This window comes from Sporobolomyces salmoneus (genome assembly GCF_050403485.1).
Source record: "Sporobolomyces salmoneus JCM6883 DNA, S_salmoneus_JCM6883_v1_ctg7, whole genome shotgun sequence".
Classification (NCBI taxonomy): Eukaryota; Fungi; Basidiomycota; class Microbotryomycetes; order Sporidiobolales; family Sporidiobolaceae; genus Sporobolomyces; species Sporobolomyces salmoneus.
The window spans coordinates 452,762-472,432 of record NW_027481156.1 but is presented as its reverse complement, the minus strand read 5'-3'; the positions used below and the strand labels follow the sequence as shown (position 1 = coordinate 472,432).

Sequence of the window (19,671 nt, the reverse complement as noted above, 5' to 3'; positions counted from 1 at the left end):
TGTTAGTTCTTTCGTTCATTTGTGCAATACACTTTGCTTACAGTATTTACCTCAATCGAAAGTACAGTAGCTTAATGGAAAAAGGAGAGGAGAAAAACCTCCTACGTCATTCGAACGACGAAGAGGGGAGAGTTTTAGGCGAGCGAGATTCTCTTCTCCTCATTCCAACAACTTGCTCCTATACGTCTCAAACACAACACCAATTACCTACTCTTACAACATGTTCGCTCAATCTGCCCGTGCTTCTTCCCGATTCGTCGTGAGCTTCATCTCCCTTTTCGTTGGTTTCATTCAGTCATCGGTCGCTGATCACGTCCGATCTACTTGCTCATTCGCGACTCTATCAGGCCCCCCGCGTTGCTGTGAGTCTCTTCTAACTCGATCCAGCTGCTTCAGTTCGTTTCGCTGACATTTCGTTCACTTTCCTCTCCAACCTCCGTCATGATTCAAACTCCTTCCGACTCGCCCATCTCTCGACTCTCGTCTACGTTCCTGTGATTCGACATGTAGCAAACCCCTCGCCTTGCTCGATCATACGCTCAAGGAGGACCTGCCGGACCTGAACCCGTCAACCGAGAGCGAGGTCCCTCAAAGACCCCTATTTTCATCGCGGCCGCCGTTGCCGTTCTCGCTGGTGGTTACTTCGTCGGGGTAGGAGTACGTAGAATTACTCCATACTTACGAAATGTAGATTCTTGCGAGATGGAAAATTCGAAAACTAATCTGTCGCTCCCTCTCTCTCTCTCTCTTTGTTCCTTTTCCTCTCTCTCTGTGTAATTAGGCTACTCCCCCAACGTCCGCAACTCAGAACATGGCTGCTGCCACTACTCCCAAAACTGAAGCTGGTCAAAAAGCTGCTGTACGCATGTCTCTCGTTTCCTCTTCCTCCGAGTCGTAGTAAAACTGACTATCTTGTTTTCGTCTACTCTTCCCATTTCTGACCTCTCTATAGGGAATGGACCCTTCAAACCGAACCCATCAAGTCGGTGAGAACAAGAAGAACTAAGACTTCACCTCTCGCAATCTTACCCTGTTCAAATAATTTCTCAACTTCGTGAACCTTTCTCTCTTATCCATACCCCTTTGCCCCCTCCCTCGCGTTTCGAGCCTTTCGTCGTTACTTTTCACCTCTTTGTGTATATGCGTGGTTAGCAGCTTTTCGATCGTTCTTTTGAAACAAAAGAGGAAGAAAAAACAGTAGTACTCTCTAGCACGAAACCAGAAGTCGCGAGACCAGAGAGGATTTCGATACAAGTTAATGATTGTTATTGCGAGGTTACAATGCTAGTTGAGCTTAGAACTATTCAGAGGCGTGAGGTTGGAAGAAGAGGGAGGGAGAGAGGGAAGAAAACAAAATAAAAGAGAAAAGGGGGATTCCGTTTCGTTACTCGAATTTCGATACAAAACACACACACACTGATGAGCAGTCACTATTGAGTGGTGTTTCCTTGTTGACGATTGAAGACAGAGATCGAATTGAGCATTTTCGCGAGTTTGTTGGTTTTGCCCGGTGTCGGAGGGGAAGTGATCGAGGGAGAAGCAGGAGGTGGAGTAGGAGATGGAGATGCGGGTAGAGGTTGCGAGGCGGGAGAACGAGGAGGTGCGAGGACAGGTGGGGTAGGATTCGTTTGAACGGGAACGGAGATGACTGGTGGGAGAGGAGGAGCGGGGAGAGAACCTCCGAGATCGCTCGTGTCGATCGCGACGTCCTTGAGTTTCGGTTTTGTGGTCGCGATTGAATTGTTTGATCCACGAGAGGGACGACTGCTCGAGTAAGGTCGACGAGGAGGAGAAGCGGGACTGCTGTTGTTCCTCCAAGTTTCGCCGCTATCATTTCGAACCGTCGAAGTTGAGGTTGACATCGAACTCGAAGTGACCATCATCGACTCGCTGCCGATACTCGAGAAGCTCGATAACGGGGTATGATTGCGAGAAGAGTCGAAATTCGAGAGAGGATTCGTCGTGCTCGTTCCGCGAGTTGAGTTCGATCCGACCGATGAAGAGAATTCAGGCGGAACGTTGCGAGTTCGACGATCGTTGAGTCGTTCGCGACGACTCGACGCGGACCTCCAGTGATCGTCCTTGTCGGCTCCTCCTCGCCCTCGCGGTGCTTCATCTCCTCCTTCGATTCCGCTCCAGTTCGATCCCCAACTCGCAGTTCCAACTGATCCTCGACTCGACATCGGAGTTCCGAGAGGTGGTCGACGACCTCCTTGCATCTTCGCGGGCGCGGAGTAAGTGTCGGCTTTAGCACCGATCGAAGCATTCCGTTCGTCGATTTTGCGTTTGAATGCCTCGAGATCCGGGTTACCTTCGTTGACGAGAGTCTTTAACCGTCCAAACATTCCTCCTTTCTTCGCTGCTGCGTTCGAGGTCGAAGCGGAATCGGTCGAGAGGGAAGTTTGGAGGGCCGAAGTCGATTGAGTACCGTGAGAGCGAGAAGTATGCGATGGTCGAGATCGAGCAGAAGATTTCGAAAACGTTGAAGTCGGAGACGAAGCTGCACTCAATTCTCTCGCGAGGTCTTGACTAGCGGCGGCCAACTCATCGAGTACGTCTCCACCTTGCGCTGCCTGTTTCGCCGCTCGTTTCTCCTTCCTCGCTCCTCGTTTCCTTCGTTTCGAACGAGCTTTCTCCCCATCCTTGTCTTCTCCTTTCGTAGCTCCTCCAGCATCCGTAGTTTCGGCTTCTCCTCCCGATTTCGCCTCGTCTTCGGGTGAGGCTGGTGGTTCCGTACCCTTCTCTTGCAAATCGAGTTGTTGAGTCTTTTGCGCGAGTCCGTCGAGATCGTTCCTCGTCGCAGTCAGCAGCGAGATCGAGGGACTGAGGGGTGCGGGTGAAGGCGATTTCGAGATTGAAGGAGTAGCGGTAGCAGTCGAGGGAGAGGTAGCAGGAAGAGCTTTGAGCGAAGATGGAGGAACGGGAAATTTCGCTTGAGGAACGGCGAACGGGGAAGCGGCAGACCAAGGGAGAGGGACGGCGGGTACGACAGGTGGAGGTAAACTACCTTCGGAGACGTGAGGCGAGGTGATCGAATGTCGTTGAGGTACGAGAGCACGATCTGGAGATGCGGCGGCAGAGGGAAGAGGAGAATACAGCGATTCGGGTGAGGTCGTCGCTGGCGCGAGGGCTTGAGACGTCGGATTCGGAGAGGAGAAGGTTGGGGAAGGTAGGGAGTCATCTTCGGATAGTTGAGTCGGAGAAGTGATATAGGCGGGACGAGTCAAGGAAGAAGGTTCGGGTTCCTCCGAGACTCGGGGGAGTTCGTCGAGCATGTTCGATGCCTTGATTGTCGATGGAGCGAATTGCGAGAGCAGTGAAGAGGCGGGAGGGACCGAAGGCGATGCCGCGGATCCAATCGTGATTGGCATCGAAGGGACAGGCGAAAAATCGAGTCGAGGACTTGGAGTCGAGTCATCCACTCCGAGGGGCGAGGGTTTGTACGCAGAGTGATGACCGTTGAACATCGGGTTTCCACCGAATCCACCAGCTCCCTCTCCCATCATGACTACTAGTTTCATTCCCCATCTTCCGAACTCTCCCGCGCTGACCCTCTTCTTTTCTCGACCATCGACGACTTCGAGAACGTCACAGAAGACACGATCGGCTAGGAAGGATGCGACTTCGTCTCCGATCCCTTCGAAACGTTCTTTGAGGAAATCGATAGGAGAATCGACGTATTCCGAGAAATCTGGATCCGAGAGCGAGGGATCCGCCCAAGGGTTGCGATGGTAGAGCAAGTTGAGGAGGACGAGTCCGAGAGACCAGACATCGGCTTGACGAGGATCGTAAGTCGGTCGCAAGTTGTTTCGACATTCTACAGCGAAAACAAGGGGAGTCAGCGAGAAACGAGAACAACAATGAGGAATAGACTCACCATAGGCCATATACGGTTTACTACCGCAATCAAAGTCCTCACACATTTCTTCCATCGTTCCAAGACCCCAATCCGTAATCTTGACGACGACCCCTCCCCTTTCTCTCGCATTTTCCGTAGCTTCCCACCTCCTCTTGTCCCCTTTCCCATCGACGACGATAAAGTTCTCCGGTTTGATATCCCGATGAGCGATTCCAACGTCGTGACAAGCTTGAACGGCGTCACACATTTGAGAGAACATTCGGGAGATGAGACGAAGTCGTTTTCGCGAGAGGAGGGAATCGCCGTTCGATAATGCCGCGGCGGAAGAGAGGAGTGAGGGCGAAGGAGGGGTCTGATCCATGAGGAGATGAGCGGGTGTGTCGGCAGTGACCGTACGAGATAGAGCTCCGTCGTCCGCTTCGTCATCGTCGTCGTCGGAATCCCTCGAATCTTGAATCCGGTTGATCTGGTATTCGAGAGAACGACGTCGTTGATGATAGGGTTCGCCCGAAGGGGAAGTTGCTCGAGAGTAGAGGTGGTCGGTACCGGAATTCTGGGATTCGAGGAGCCAGAAGAAGAGATCGTTCCCCGGAACGTATTCGAGCACGAGGAAGAGCCAGTCGTCCGTTTCGTAAGCCTACAAAGACAGTGTCAGTCGGACGCCTAAAGTGAGAAAGATTGGGGAATCGTGACTCACGCCGTAGAGTTGAACGATATTCTCATGTTTCGGCAATGCACGATGTAGAATCGCTTCCCCTCTTTGAACTTCGATCAACTCGTCCGTCAAATCCTTCTTGCAGAGACACTTGAGCGCGTAGTATCTTCCATAAGTCGGTTCAGGTTGGGTGAGCACTTCAGAGGCCCAAGAATGCAGTCGAGGTCGTTCTGGTGCACCTCCGTTTGGGTGAGGTGAATCGAATTCGAAAGAGGCGAGGGGATCGATAGGTGAGAGTAGATCATCCGTCAAATCGGGTTCGTAAAGTATCTCTCGAACCAAGTAAACGCTGTGAAACGAAGACCGAAGTCAGCTTTGCGAAAAGAAAGCTCTGACTTTGGCGAAATCGACTCACATGGCGTAGGTACCCTCTCCCAGCCGTCTCTCGACTTCCAACTGCCTCGGTCCGTCCAACCCGTTCCCCATTCCTTTTCCATCTCGTTCCAGCGTCGTCTTATCTCCGAAACAATCTCTGACCCATCCACCTCTCCCTTCCAACCACACGTCGACTCCGATCCGTTCCCCTTCACTGAATACCTCGACGGTCGACAAATCTTGAGTAACGGCCGAATCGGTCGTCGCAGAAGAATAAGTTCTCCCTCTTCGTTGAGGCATCGCCGGAGAATTCGGTGCCGAAGTATCGAGGAACGGTTCTTCGTCGTCGGCGTAAGAATAATTCGGTCGTACGATTCGAGGAGTCGTCGGAGTGGTCAAGACTGAAGGTTTGTACGTTTCGAACGTTTCTTCCCAAATTTCCGAAGCTCGAGCGGAGGCGGCATCTTGCAAATTCGGAGTTTGAGGCGTGATATTGATCGGTCCTACTCCTCCCGTCGTGTTCTCCCTGACGAGTTCGTGTAATAATGGATGAGGACTCCCATCTTCTCGTTCACTCCTCGAAACGCTCGACCTTCGACTCCTACTCCGGATCGAACTCGCTCGACTAGAATTCGCCCTCAACCTCCTACTCGCCATACTACCTTGACTAGGAGGTCCAAACATGAACCCTTCCTCCTCCTCCTCCTCCTCCTCTGGTGGTTCGTCCTCTTCCGGTAAATACTCGTCTTCACTCGAAAACCCTCCTCGTGGACTCCTCCTCTGTTGTTGATCATCTTCACTCTCATCCCCTCCCTCTAGTTCACTCCCATCACTCCCTACTCCTCGGTACCTCCTTCTGACTGCTCCTGCTCTCGATTGGGACCGGGAAGCTGAACGAGAAACTCCTCGACCTCCAGGAGATCGAACTCGAGTGTGATGTTCGATTCCGGACAGGAACGATGCGAGGTGAGTGAGCGAAGGTCGACGAGGAGGATTCTGAGTCGAGGGAGTAGGAGGTTGTCCATTGACGATTTGTAAGGAGGATCTTCGAGAATGAGTCGTCGTTGTCGTTGTCGTCGCAGATAAAATTGGAGGTGAAGGTCTCGAAGGAGAAGGGGATTTCGATCCAGAACCGGAACCTCCGCCTCCTCCCGTTGAGTTCGAAGTCAAATCGTTCATGTTTGCGAATTGAACTCCCAATCCTAAACTCGTCGCACTCCTCCTAGATTGAACTGAACTTGCACGAGCTGGAGATGCGCCTCTTCCTCTTCCACCTCGACCGATTCTCGTTGCTACTCCTCCAGCTAAAGGTCCATGAGGGGTCGAAGTTTGAGGGGGAGAGATCGGATGAACGAGTCGGGGAGAACCTCGAGGAGAAGAAGAAGAGGAAGGGAGTGAAACGGCGGGAGAACTTGGGGATGGAGTCGAAGTCGAATTCTGCTGCTGAGGGGTACGAAGAGAGGGTGGCATAAGAGCGACTCCAGCTTATGCGCCCTCCGTTGGCTCCGAAGGCGGGGGGAGAGAGAGGAGAGGAGAGAGACGAGGGAGAGGGAGAGAACCCTTTAAAGTCGATTCGAAGTTGGGGGCAAGGTGTCAAATCGTCACGGTCGGTATATTCGGAAGTATAAGCTGTGTATCGCGAGAAGGTGTGGTCAGCTCTTCAGTTCAGTCATACAGGAGAGAGACGCGGTTTGGACGCTAAAACTGTTCCGCGAGGTGAGCGATCTAAACTAAGTCGGATCCGTCCTTCTCCGCCTCGCTGGATGTCCTGATCCATTCATAGAGCTGTCATATGCTGTCTACCGTGTTCCACCTCGTTATCCGTGTCCATCTGGAGCTATCCCGAGTCAAACCAGATCTCCCTGCCTCCTCGGCTTGTTGATTCTTCCGCGCGATTTTAACGTCGAGGGACTTACGTGGTCGTGTTCGGTTTGTAACTAAGTAATACTATATTCACAGGTGTTGAACTCTTCCGTCGAAAGTTGCTTCCAAGTCGTATTAATCCGAACGGGGAAGGCTGGATGGGGGAAAGAGAACCGGCCGGGGAGAGAGGAAAGGGGAGAGAAGCCGGGGTGTATAGCTAGCTGAGATGTGCCAGCTCTCAGGTTTGCTCGGCTGTATCGGGAAGAAACGTAATGGAAGTGGAGTCGAGAGAATGAACTCTTCGCCTCTGTCATTGGACTCTACACTCGAAATGACGGTTTCCACGACATCCTCTATAGCAGACACGCTACGAACTACTTCTATCGCGTCCGACTCGAAGTCCGATCATCCACCTCTCCAAGATCTCTCGTTGTTGCTTCTCGGAACTGGAACTTCGTCTTCCCTCCCCTCGATCGGGTGTCTAACGAACCCAGTATCAGGTTGTTGGTGTTGTCGATCGACTCTACTCAAGGACGACCCGAAATACGCGACGGAATACAGGAAGAATGAGAGGAGGAATATTAGTGGAATGTTGAGGATCCCTACACCTCCCCAACCGGGGACTGGAAGGACAGAGAGGACAGTCCTAATAGACGTCAGTATGATCTTCTTACGGCAGAGCGAAAGAATATGGTTGCTGACGTTACGAAGCGAGGGTAGTGCGGCAAAAGTTTCTTTTCAGGAGCTTTGGAATGGTGGCCCAAGAAAGGCTTGAGGGAGATCGATGCTGTGTTACTTACTCATGCTCACGCTGACGCTATCCTCGGGTCAGTCTCCTCTCGCCGTCACTCATGTGAGGGCGAAACGAAGTTGACGAGATTGAAGTTTTTCAGACTCGACGATTTGAGGGGTTGGACATTGCGAGGCCATATTCAACCGAGTATCCCGATCTACTGTACACAAGAAACTTATGACGGAGTATCGCAGGTAGGTCTCGTGTCAGCGTATCACGACGGAGGACATTATTGATCACTTCGCGTTGACGTTCAGGCTTTTCCCTATCTGACGAATACGGGCAAAGCAGTGAGTTCTTCCCCCAGCTCGACACTCGTCATTTGGTACTAACTCGACGAATGTACTCCAGACTGGAGGAGGCGACATTCCCGCTCTAGAATGGCGAGTGATCGATCCCGTCGCACCTTTCGACCTCTTCGGAATCCAAGTTGTGCCGCTCCCAGGTAAGCTACTTCGTCACCCCTCCAAGATCGGAACTCATACAGCCTCGTGATTGATGCGCAGTTGAGCACGGGAAATTCTTCACCACTCCTCCAAAACCGTTCCTCTGTTCGGGCTTCCTCTTCAACCGACAAATCTGCTACCTTTCCGACGTATCCTCCGTTCCTTCCTCCGTCTATCGTACCCTCTCCCACTATGTCGATCTCCCAACTTCTCCTTCCGTCACAGGAGTCAAGGAGAACGGACTCGAATCGAACGGACATGGAGAGGAAGAGGGAGAGGGAGAGGGAAAGAAACCGAAGTTGCAGGTTTTGATTGTCGATTGTTTGAGATTGGAGGAGTTTACGAGTCATTATGGGTTGGGAAAAGCCGTGGAAACTATTAGGAAACTCGGAGCGAAGAGGAATTATCTCGTCAGTTTTCACGTCCCTGCTACATCTCTTTTCCCACCAAGACGAGGACTGATGTAGGTTGGCACGGTCGATCGACAGATCGGATTCGGGCATCGAACCTCTCACACCGCGTGGCTAAAAGCCTGTGAACTTCTCTCGACTCCCAATTCCACCTCCGGGTTCGGGTCCCTCACCACAGACGCTCCCACATTCAACGATCTCTACAACGGTCACCCCGATCCTTTGCAAGAAGATCCATCGAATTTCGCTCGAAGGGCATTACAGGTCGTCGAGAATTGGGAGAAAGCGAGAGGGGCGAATTGGGGGAAAGGGGAGAGACCTTGGGTGAGACCGAGTTGCGATGGAATGACTATTACGGTCGGGAGGGATGGAAGGACGACAGGGGATGATGAGTACCAGTAGAGGGACTGTGTAGACAGAGCATACGAGCGAGCTTATAGCTTAGAGCTTAGAGCGCTTATTCTTCGAATTGCATAGATCATTTTGAATCGTTATTGCTCCGCGCAAGCTGACATGACGATGAGGCTTGCGTTCGAATTATCGTAGCAGCGTCAGGATGGAGTGGTCGTTCTCACGGATGAGACTCAGTTTTTGTGCGAAGCGAGGGATTCAAGAATTCGAAGCTTTTTGTCTTCATCGTCACCTCGCTTTTCGACCAGAGTCAGCATGACATGAGTTCGATCAGATTCAACAGTCTCCTCTCCATGAGGCTCATCTGCGCTCGCTCCACGATTGGTTCAATTCGCCGTTCCTCGTCTCGATCTCCCTCCTCCTCCGTCTGGCTCCAACGTCAACAGAACGATCCCTTCGTGCGCCAACGCCAAACCTCCCAATCCTTCGTCTCCCGCTCGGCATTCAAACTGCTCGAACTGCACGACAAACTCGATTTGATCAAACCTGGAACTTCGATCGTCGATTTAGGAGCAGCTCCGGGAGGATGGATTCAGGCCGCAGATGAGGTACTGAGGGGAACGGGAACTATTGTGGGAGTCGATCTGTTACCGCTCAAGTTGTCAAAGATTGCGGCGAATACGCAGAGGATTGGGTTCGTGAAAGGGGATTTCCTCGAGCCGAGAACGCAGGCGAACCTCAGGAAGACTCTGATGAAGATAACTGGACAAGCGTACGTGCGGACTGACTACATATTCGTCGATATTTGCGAAAAGCTGACGAAAATGGATTCTTTGCGCGCGTTCTCAGGGATCCTCAAGTCGACCTCGTGCTGAGCGACATGATGGCCAACACCTCCGGTTCCTCCTTACGCGACTCTGCCCTCTCCCTAACTCTCTGCGAATCCGCCCTCTCTTTCGCGCTTCAACATCTCTCTCCCGCTCCTCCTTCCTCTTCCCGAACTCAACTCGTCGTCAAACACTTCACTTCGCATCACACGAAAGAGTTCACGGAAAGGTTGAAGAAGTATTTCGAAGTGGTGAGATGGATCAAACCGGAGAGTAGTAGGAAAGAATCTAGGGAAGGGTTCTTGGTTTGTGGTGGACTGAGACCCAGGGAGGAATGGCCTGTCGAGGAGGCTCGGGCGGATACTAGTCGGAAAGAGACGAAGGGTGCTGGAGCGGAGGAAGATAGCTTATACTTCTGAACGTTGAATTCCGTAAGTCGAATTTTATCCATTTCAGTCTTCTCGTTCGCCTTCTCGACTCTCGCTCTCGCGCCCGTATCCCACGATCGTCCGGTACAAATGATGTCATCCTTCAGTATCACCAACCTCTGCACGACTTGATTGTCCTGAAGAAAGTTGATTTTTTCTACACAAGACTCGACTTCGTCGAGATTCACAGACTGATTTGATCGCGCGCGCGATTGGGGGCATGTGGAGCGAGAGCTTCGTGGAGGAGGAACCAATGGATCATGTCTGACTTGGGACCCGTGACTAACTCGAGCTTGATTGTCTCCGCTAGATCAAACGTCGCCAAAGGCTCAACCTTCTGAGGTCTCAAGATCCGGTTGGCTGGTTCAAAGCTTCGCCGCTGCTCGCCTCGTGGGATCGCTCAAATCGTGGGCACGCCAAGCTCGATGCGGATGGAACGAATAAAGCATCCAGGCCATTTTTCTCTCGTGAGTCGCGAATCGCTTTGTTCCCTTGTTCCTGCCCTCTGCCTCGTCCCCTCCTTCTCCACGTCGCATGATGTCACTTCTTCGTATCACCAACCTCTGCATGACTTGATTGTCTTGAAGATTCATACGTTTTAACACAAGACCATTTGCGCGCGAAAGCGTGTTTTGGGAACTGGACTGATTCGCTCATACCTGGCGAGGGGAGCAGGGGCATACAATGATACTATAGATGGTTTCTTGAGAATGTGGAGCTGACTCAGTCGTTTGACTTGTAATTGTTGTAACTAGATGTAACGAGTTGGTTTTCGTTATTCGAGTAAGAAATGAAAACTCTACCTCGATCTTTCGCTTGATACAACGTACATACGTAGAGTCTGAATCGCTGAGCTGTTGCGAACAACAGCTTATCGCGAATGGTCCGCGGACCGACACGTTGCAACGGTTTCTCCTTTTCCCGCTTAGGCCTCCTTTTCCCCCATTCATCAACCTTTGTCCTCTCCCTCTTCTTCTCGCTCGACGCACTGCACCTGTAAGGCCTCAAAGTCACCAGACACCATGTTCTCGAGGATCCTCGGTCGCTATCGTCCGAGTGTCCTCCCCTTTTCGACTTCTCCTCCTCCTCCGCCTTTCTCGATCCTGCATCGGCCTAACCTCGTCTCGCACCAACTCACTCGAATTTCTACTCTACCACACAGTCGATACGTCCACATCTCGCCTCGTCCGATCTACTCTCCGCCCATTCCTCTCGAACTACTTCGGGACCGAATCTCCTGCACTTCTAGTCTACTCGAAGATCTCGACAACGCACGTAGTATCAACCAGACGAAAGTGCTACGAGCAGAGATCGAGACGGAATACAAGATCTTGAAACGGGAGAAAGAGAATTTGAGTTTCGACGATGCGGCGATAGAAGCACAGGATTGGCGTTCGGAGTTGGTACAAATGGTCGACAAGTTCAGATACTGGAGTGACGACTCGTTAGATGCCGCGAAAAGGAGGAAGGAAACCGTCAAAAGGCTCGTCGAGGGCGTCGCAACTTGTTCTTCGTCGAATTCCCCAACTTCCGTTCAATACTTTCTTCGACAACTCTCTGGACCCAAAACCAACACTCTCTCGACTCTTGAGAGCGATTTCTCCACCCTGATCGACCTCGTGTACGTTCTCCTCGACTACCGCGACCTCGAAGCGAGAATTTTCGGAAACTTGCTCGATCCGAACGCTCGTGCTCTACCCATCGCTTGTCGAGACTTCCAGCTACACATCCAGCATCTTCACCACAACAAATCGCATCACTCTCACGGTACGATCCCTCCAGCAGATCGACGTTTGATTCGACTCGCCGACGGAAAAAGCGTCGAGGCAACTCCGGAACAACTCAGGTTCATCCATTCACCTCAAACTCCCGGAATCACGACTCTCATCGCGCATGCCGGCACCGGAAAGACGACTGCGTTCCTCGGTCTCTGTCAGGAACTCGGAACTTCGGATGTTTTCTCTGGATTCGTCTCGACAAAACGACATGCCAAAGAACTCAATCACAAAGCGAAAACTCTTGGGAAGACGAGCACGATCGATAGTCTCGCTTACAAGATTCTCTACGGTCGTTACGGTGGTCGATTCCTCGTCAAGTTTGAAAAGCAAATCGGCAAGAATCGCAGCGTGTTGCGGAAACTCGATTGGGAAACGGTCGGAGAGCTCCTCAAGTCTCGAGGGAATTGGACGGAGAAGTACTACCTCAATTCGATGGCTGGAGAAATGATGCCCTTGCCTAGTCGACAATATCGTAAGTTTCTCGATTAATCGTCCTTGCGGAACTCTCGAGCTCACTCGATGACATCCTTCCGCAGTTTCAAGGGTGCTCACGGTCTTCAAAATCTGGTGCACTTCTTCCGCCCCTCGAGTCGGACGCGAACATACTCGTTTCGCCGACCAGAAACACACGGTTCAGGTTCCACGCGAAGAGCTCGTTGAAAAGGCTCAGCAATTGGCCGACCTCGTTCTCGACATGGACAACTCTTCAGCACCGATGCCCTTCTCGGCGATGAAGAAGAAAGCGAGCTTGGACATGGCGTCGGAGGAGATTGTCCTGCCGCTCAGAAACCTCGTCATCGTCGATGAAGCTCAGGTGAGCCGTCTCTTTCCTCTTTCGAAGGCATAGCTCACGATCAGACTTTCATCGATGTCAGGACTTCAGCGAATGCGAGCTTGAGTTGTGTCTCAGCTTGAGCAAAAGCCGAAGAGTCGTCTTCGTTGGAGACCCTCTTCAATCGATTTACCAGTCAGTCTAGTCTTGTCGAGCCTCCTCTATCATCGATCGGTCGATACTGATATATTATTGCGCTCAGATTCAAAGGAACAACCGATCGATGGACTCGTTTAGACGGAGCAGACGTTTATCATCTCACGCAAACCCTTCGTTTCGGCCACCCGATCGCTGCTGCCGTTAATGAAACGCTCATAGCTCGAGGTCACTCTCAGAACTTGATCATCGGTAGTCGTCAGCCCTCGAAGCTGTATCGCTCCTCGAACGTACCGCAACGTCGCGGATTTCTCAAGCTCGATCCAACCTATGCCGGTCCGTCTATTTCGCTGTCTTCTCTACAAAGCAAAGAGTTCAGAATGGAAGTATGTAGCTCTCTTCAACGATGTTCTCTCCCCCGAGTACCTCGAACTCGCCAAGTCGCTTCGCATTCGACTCCTCCTCTCCGACCGTTTCGATCCCAATAGTCCTTTCCGTCTCTTTCTCCATGGCGCCCACCTGCTTCTAAACGTTCCCTTCCCAAGTGCTTCTTCTGACGATTCTTACCCTAGTCACGACGTCAATTTTTCGAGCTCGCTCAAAGACTTCCAAACCTGGGAGGCTTTCAAGTCCGAGATGGCTCGATGGGGAGAAGATCTACCGTCTTTCGACAACAAGTTCCACGATTGGGCTACTCTGGTAGAGTTTTTCGGTCCTCTCAGTGCTCCGGACTATGGTCGAGCGAAGTTACTTCTCGATTCTCAAGATCGTCTTCGCGAAATGTTGGTTCTCGAATCCGAGCCAGCAGACGTAACGCTCTCAATTTCTCATCAAGTATGGCGGTCTCGCTCGTTCGAAGCTGCGTTTTTCGCTGACGAGCTCGAACCATCCTTCACAGGTCAAAGGATCGGAATTGGGATCAGTCCTTCTTTCTCCGTCCCTTTCGCGCGGTCCCGGAAGTTACAGAGCCGGTATCTTCCATGTTGCTGCGACGCGAGCGAGGGACGTTCTCGAGTTAAATTCGACTGTTACGAAAGAGCTTTCAGCGAAATGGGGTTTGCACAGGTTCGTCGAGTCTTTCCCCCTCTGCGTCTCAGATTACTGTTCAGTTCTCACCCTTCGTTGTGTGGATAGATTCTTCGTCGCTGAACCGCCTCTCAGCGTCACGGAGCCTGAATTTCGCTGCAGAGCGTGCGGCATCGACTCGGCAAAGACTTTCATCGGCTACTCGACTCCTCTTCCCTATCATCCGGCTCACGTCGCTTCTTCCTCGTCGTCCTCATCGAATACTTCTCCGCCTCTGCCTCCTTCGGCCTTCCCCGTCTGCGTCGATTGCCCCCTCACATCGCCTTATCCTCCGCTCCGCGAATTTGCTCGATACCTCAAAGGGGAATCTGCACCATCCGAGATGAACGATACTTGTGTCTCTGTGGAAGAAGCCTTGAGGGACCGTAGGAAGATGACAAAGAGCCGTACGAAGTTGCTCGAGGAAGAAATAGCTTTGACCGCTTTTTGAGTTTTCTGTGTACTTTACTGTGTGTTATGAAAGAAACTCCCCTCTCTCCGTCTCCCCCCGCGCTTCTCCGATCGTGTAACATCGAAAAGAGCGAGCATCTAGCTGCCTCATCGATTGAGAAGATTGCAGAGATGATAAAGCGGATTAGAGGGGGAGGGAAGAGAACCTGCTCTCGTTTTTAGAAGTAACAACAATGAATGGAGTGTAGACATAGACAGAAAAGGGTGATAGAGGTATCTTTTTGGAGCTAATTTCTCGGAGCCAACATCTCCTGCGCTGCCTTCTTGATCGCTTTCTGTACCTTGTCGTCCGACAGCTTGTAGTTGCTGATAGCTGGTATTAGAACTGCAGGAGAGAAAGCGGTTGGTGGAGGTGCGAGAAGGTAGTTTAGAACAGAGTCGCGAGAAGGGAATCGAGCGGAATCGGTATACTGGGCGAGGCGGAGTAGAGCCAGAGGTGCGCGATATCGAGTCTTCGGATCGAGGAGAAAGATGTCGACGATGCGAAGTACTGTGGGGAGGGGTAGAATCGAGAGGAAGAAGCTCGAGAGCCATGAGGTAAGATATTCAGTTGTGCCAATTTGGAATCCACGCTGAGAAGCACGCAACCGAGTGAGCGAGGTACTCATCGTCGGATCGTCAGAGTGAACTTACGAAGACGCGAGCGGTTTTCGGTTCGACCATTTCGAGGAGAAAAGAGAAAGCGATCAACTCGAGGCGCAGCTCCTCTCGCCCGACCGTGAAGAACTGACGAAAGCCGTAGTTCTTTACGAGTGATACGAGCGCGTAGAAGGCTTCTTCGGCGGGCATTTGCACGAGGAGAAGAGCAACGATATTCGCGAGACCCGGATAGTGACCAAGTTGTCGATCGAAGTGAGAGAACGCCTAGCGAAGAAGGCAGGTCGTCAGTGACTGATTGATAGTGAAGGAAATGATCCACGACTCACGTTCAAGACGGCGAAAAGGTCTTCGCGCCCAGCTGATCCATGCGCGAATTGCGGGTTGTCGATGAGCAATGTTTCGACGTCTTGTTCGATTGCGGCCAAGTATCGTCCGGGTCCGAGCGAGCAGAGTTGCTATCAACGATATAACGTCAGCATGTGGTTAACAAGTGACTGGTCGAACGAGACACACCTCGTAAAGCCCAGGTTGTTTCTCGCGATCACTTTCTGCTAGGAACGCCCACACTTTGCCTCGAACCGAGCTCGGGATCCCACTCTGCACCAACGTTCTCATCTTCTTCGACTTTCGCACTTCCGCTGCCGAGATCCCGCTCGACAGAGCTTGGATCCACTTGAGTTCCTTCGCGCGATGATCTTCGACTGATCTACCTGCTCCCTCGGCGGACAGCGGTGTCGGAGGAGAGAAGTGAGAGTGAACCGTCGGTGTGAAGGAGGTTTGAAGGTGAGGAGAAGGGGTAGACAAGCCGGTGACGAGGGAAGTTGAAGGTGCGAGATAGGCTTGCGTGTGAAGGTCGTCGGACTCGACGAAGCGAGGTGATTGAGTAGCGAGATCGTTATCGACTCTGTCGTGTTCTTCTTGAGAAAGGAGCGCTGCGAAAGGCTTGACGATTTCGAAGGCGTTCGCCCCAATCTGAACCGTCTCCTCCTCGAAATCCTTGTTCGAGATCCCTGCTCCGTAATCAACTCTTTTCTCCTTCTCTTTCTCCGCCGACTTGCGACTCAACTTGCTGCCGATCGAGTTTTTGCGGGAGATTAAATGGGCAGGAGAAGACGGAAGTGAAGAAGTGTAGAAGGGGTCGCTGACTGATCGATTCGGGAGGGTAGCGAGAGAGTGAAGAATACCGGCGACAGCGAAAGAGTCTTGAGAATCGTTCAGTTGGCGACGAGATGATGATTTCCGGAGACGCAAACTTGGCTTCTTTCGTAGCTTGTTCGGTATCGGCGCGTTTCGAGCATAGGAGTCGTCCTGGAGAACGCCAGTCGTATGATCGAGAGAAGAGTGAAGGTCATCGGTCGAGACTGAGCTGTGAAACGAAATCGACGAGGGGGAAGGGGCGTAGATGTTGCTGGCCGCGAGAGGACGTCGAGCGTACTGATCGACTTCGAACGTCCGGGATGATGGCGTGTTTTCGGATTGAGCGCGTGATTGCGATGAGGCTGGTGAATCGACAAAGACGTCCGTGAGCTCATTCGCAGGATCCAGTGCGTTCCACGGTACTCGAGTGACCGGACTCGCGTCGTTCGGAGACCTCCAGCGTGCCGACGAGGGGGAGATCTGAAGAGCCCTGAGTCCGACGCTGTTCGACTTTGACCTTGATCTCGTTGCCGATCGTAAAGACTCTGGTGATTCCGATAGTCGACCATTTGGACTGTGCGGTTGTTGAGCTCGAGGAGAGTCTCGAGTCCTCCAACACGCAGCCGGTAGACCGTGAGTCGTAGACGGCGTCGCGTGCTCGGTATCGATGTCGTCCCTGAAAGCACTTGCGAGTGAGTCGGAGGTCGAACTGCTAGGAAACGCGATCTGATTGGAACTTGCAGGTGAGTTCGAAGAGTCGAAGAGTCGTGTACGAGTCGGGGAGATATGGGGAGGGATCGCAGACGCCGCTTCTCCGTTTCTCCTCATCCTTTCTCGTAGCTCACTAGCTGCTCCGAATGTCCTCCTCGGTCTCTGATCATCCTCTGCCTCGGTCTGCCTTTCCCTCGTCGTCTCGACCTTTTCTTCTGCCGATTCGCGTCGAGGGCTCGAGATTCCGCGACTCGTTGGCAATCCTCCTCCAACGACTGAATTTGGATTCGGAACGACCGAGTATCGGTAGGAGTCGAAGATGAAGGCCAATGTAGGATCATCTCCCGGAGTTCCTGGTATCGAGGTTGCCGCTGATCCTGGAGCTGACAGGCTCGAGGCTTGACTCGCTATTGTCGAGTCCGACGTTTTCGGCTGTCGAGGATCAGCGAGGAAAGCAACAGAGGCGGGAAGGGAATCGAGTGTCGGCGAGTCGGAGGCGATAGAAGAGGGGAACGCTGCGAGCGGGAGAGGGAGCGGTGACTCATTTGTCATAAATTCGAAGAGAGGCGTCGAAAGTTTTTCTTTCGCATAGGTCATCGCGAAAGAGTCGGTAGCGGGTGTGCGTGGCGTTCTCGGTGCCGAGTGTGTTGTGTCTTCGGAATGAGGAGAAGTCAGAAGGGAAGGGACAGCGTGAGAGTCGCTCGAATAGGCTGGAGAATGGGTATCGTCGAGTGAAGGCGTTGAAGGTGGATTGCATGAGGCCGAGAAAGCGCCAGCCAAGTCGGGCGAGCGTGTTGAAGAGACGTGTCCTGATGTGGCGAGTGCGAGATTGTCAGGTCAATTGTCTCACTCTCCTTGAAGAAACGAGATCTGTACGAACGAGAATCGAAAACTCTCGAGTCGTCTTCCGCCGCAGCCCCATAAGCGTCGTCTATCTCGTCTGGCGTCCTGACCTCGATACCCAGTCCCTCAACCTCAGCTGCTCTTCCAACTCCCAGATCTTGTAACTGCTCGAGCTGCGTCTGTGCATCCTGCCCGTTTCCGTTTCCAATGCTCCCACTTCTGTCTCCGTGTTCGGCTGCAGGTTGTCTGTCGATGTTCGATGCAGCTGAGGTTGATGGGAGAGAGCCGGGACCAAGCGAAAAGGAGGGTTTCGACCTTGAGCGCGAAGAGTCTTTGCCGACGGTAGACGAGCGAGGTGTCATAACGGGCTTCTTGAGTCTCGCCTGTAGGAAGTCGACATCTTCTCCTCTGAACAATCCAACGACACCTTCACAGTGACCCTGCAACCGGAAGATTGTTAGCAACAAGCGATTTTCGAGAATGCGAATGACGATGTTCCACAATCCTCGCCGCATGGGCTAATCTGAGAGGACTTACGAGATATGTACCGTTACTAAGCTCCATCAAGACGACGATCTCATCACCCTGAAGCATCATTAGATCCCTATCCCCATCTTCACTAACTCGATCAACTTTCGCCCTCGCTCTCCCAATTCCACCTTTTGCGCTGAACCGCAGCCATCTCTGCAAGTCGGAGGGTCGTAAGGGAAAGGTCAAGTCACGGTCGAACGGTATCCGGCTACTCGAGGTCGACATTCTTTCTTGATCAATGAACCTCTCGACTCGGAGTCGGCCCCTGTGTCTCTGTTTCCTGGATGCGAGCGTGGTAATAGAGCTTCGATTGTGGTACTGCTTGTTCGACTGGTCTTCCGATTCGACGAGGGTTTCAAAGAAGAGAGTCGGAAGGTTGGGAAGCACCCTGCGTGAGGTCTTCAAGCTGAGACTTCGGGTGGTGTGAGGGGCCTGTCGAAACGTTGAGGGAGGTTTGAGTAGATGGAGAACGGCGAGAAAGTGGGTCGAGAAAGCAAAATTATCGATTTCAATTTCCAGCAATCTCTGCAACGGCTTTCGCATGAGAACAGGCTCGCAACGGAGCCTCTACGACGCTCACTGTGTTCCCTGTCCCATTGACCCATCTTGTGTTCCCAGCGCGCGCTCAGTAACTATCGTCGACGCGCCGAGCTTCGGGATCCTCGCGAGAAGAAGTCGTTCCGTTCGAGCGGACGAGAAGAACAAATCAAGGTTTTACGCTAGGTGAAATTGGATCCGGTCGTGTGCATACACTTCTTCGTTATCCTCTCGAACGTGAGCTCTGCGTGACGAGACACAATGTGAGCTCGAGCGATCTTGCGATTGACATTGCTTCCGCTCGATGTGCGGAACGGTCGATGTTGCGGCGACCAGAGGTTGGAGTACCGAGCAGCGGACTGTGTTGTGTAGATCTCGGGATAACAACGAAATAACGCTAAGTCTGCGACGCTTGGAGGAAAGGTCTTTGCGAAGTCTTCCCGTTCAAAGCTCAGCAACTCTGCCTTCGCCTTTTCCTTGCCGCTCGTCTTGAAGTTCGTTTCTTCCGCCCCTCATCAATCCCTGGTGACCTCAACACCAACCGTGGTCTTTCCTACGCTTGAACTGCGTCGCGTCGGATCCATCGTTTTGTCCCCTATAGTACCTTTCCTTGATCTCGCTTGCAGTATGGACGACGCCTCTGATTGACCGGCTCGAACTGTATCTCAATATTTACTTGCTCCAGAAGTTTGCTACATATATCAGTACCGTGTCTTAGCACAGTGGGAGCGGGAGAAAGCGGGAAACTTCTCGAATCTCCGGATCCTTCGGTGTCGATTCTCCAGCGTTGTTCGCTCCTGACGGGCCGATCGCTGAGGTGGAACGTATCAGGAAGCGACTCGTGTATCGTGACGGGAGCAGACAGCCAGGTGGAGACGAGAGCGTAGCAGCATACATAGACGGAGAGGACGCAAAAGGAAGATGAGGACTCCTTGTTTCGGGCAGGACGTAGCACCGGATCGCTTGACGCCCTGCTGAGCGATCCTCAGTGCTCCTCATAGGTCGGATGAATCGAAAGTGAATGGTAAGAGGTCAAGAAGAGCTCCCCTGCTAAGTTCGAGCT

The 19,671-nt window shown here is 52.4% G+C and overlaps 6 protein-coding genes across 6 annotated transcripts; 4 read left to right on the top strand and 2 right to left on the bottom strand.

The window, feature by feature from the left end:
• Positions 1–220: 220 nt before the first annotated feature.
• Positions 221–898, top strand: JCM6883_000984 (uncharacterized protein; the record flags this gene model as incomplete). The annotated part of the gene is made up of 3 exons (XM_076629992.1): positions 221–259; positions 511–657; positions 782–898. 3 exons carry the CDS (start codon positions 221–223, stop codon positions 896–898), a joined length of 303 nt encoding a protein of 100 aa, XP_076490157.1.
• Positions 899–1,430: 532 nt separating this feature from the next.
• JCM6883_000983 (uncharacterized protein) lies at positions 1,431–6,359 on the bottom strand (the record flags this gene model as incomplete). Its single annotated transcript, XM_076629991.1, has 4 exons — positions 1,431–3,817; positions 3,878–4,496; positions 4,557–4,863; positions 4,930–6,359. The coding sequence occupies 4 exons, from the start codon at positions 6,357–6,359 to the stop codon at positions 1,431–1,433; spliced, it is 4,743 nt and encodes a 1,580-aa protein (XP_076490156.1).
• A 724-nt stretch (positions 6,360–7,083) lies between these two features.
• On the top strand, positions 7,084–8,803 carry JCM6883_000982 (MBL fold metallo-hydrolase; the record flags this gene model as incomplete). The annotated part of the gene is made up of 7 exons (XM_076629990.1): positions 7,084–7,407; positions 7,473–7,579; positions 7,646–7,739; positions 7,803–7,835; positions 7,897–7,990; positions 8,052–8,401; positions 8,480–8,803. The coding sequence occupies 7 exons, from the start codon at positions 7,084–7,086 to the stop codon at positions 8,801–8,803; spliced, it is 1,326 nt and encodes a 441-aa protein (XP_076490155.1).
• Positions 8,804–9,072: 269 nt separating this feature from the next.
• Positions 9,073–9,998, top strand: MRM2 (21S rRNA (uridine2791-2'-O) methyltransferase; the record flags this gene model as incomplete). The annotated part of the gene is made up of 2 exons (XM_076629989.1): positions 9,073–9,524; positions 9,602–9,998. The coding sequence occupies 2 exons, from the start codon at positions 9,073–9,075 to the stop codon at positions 9,996–9,998; spliced, it is 849 nt and encodes a 282-aa protein (XP_076490154.1).
• Positions 9,999–11,029: 1,031 nt separating this feature from the next.
• JCM6883_000980 (uncharacterized protein) lies at positions 11,030–14,229 on the top strand (the record flags this gene model as incomplete). Its single annotated transcript, XM_076629988.1, has 7 exons — positions 11,030–12,257; positions 12,322–12,599; positions 12,661–12,752; positions 12,820–13,049; positions 13,108–13,547; positions 13,612–13,778; positions 13,848–14,229. 7 exons carry the CDS (start codon positions 11,030–11,032, stop codon positions 14,227–14,229), a joined length of 2,817 nt encoding a protein of 938 aa, XP_076490153.1.
• A 247-nt stretch (positions 14,230–14,476) lies between these two features.
• JCM6883_000979 (uncharacterized protein) lies at positions 14,477–18,296 on the bottom strand (the record flags this gene model as incomplete). The annotated part of the gene is made up of 6 exons (XM_076629987.1): positions 14,477–14,821; positions 14,883–15,113; positions 15,176–15,304; positions 15,363–17,506; positions 17,578–17,980; positions 18,078–18,296. 6 exons carry the CDS (start codon positions 18,294–18,296, stop codon positions 14,477–14,479), a joined length of 3,471 nt encoding a protein of 1,156 aa, XP_076490152.1.
• Positions 18,297–19,671: the final 1,375 nt, after the last annotated feature.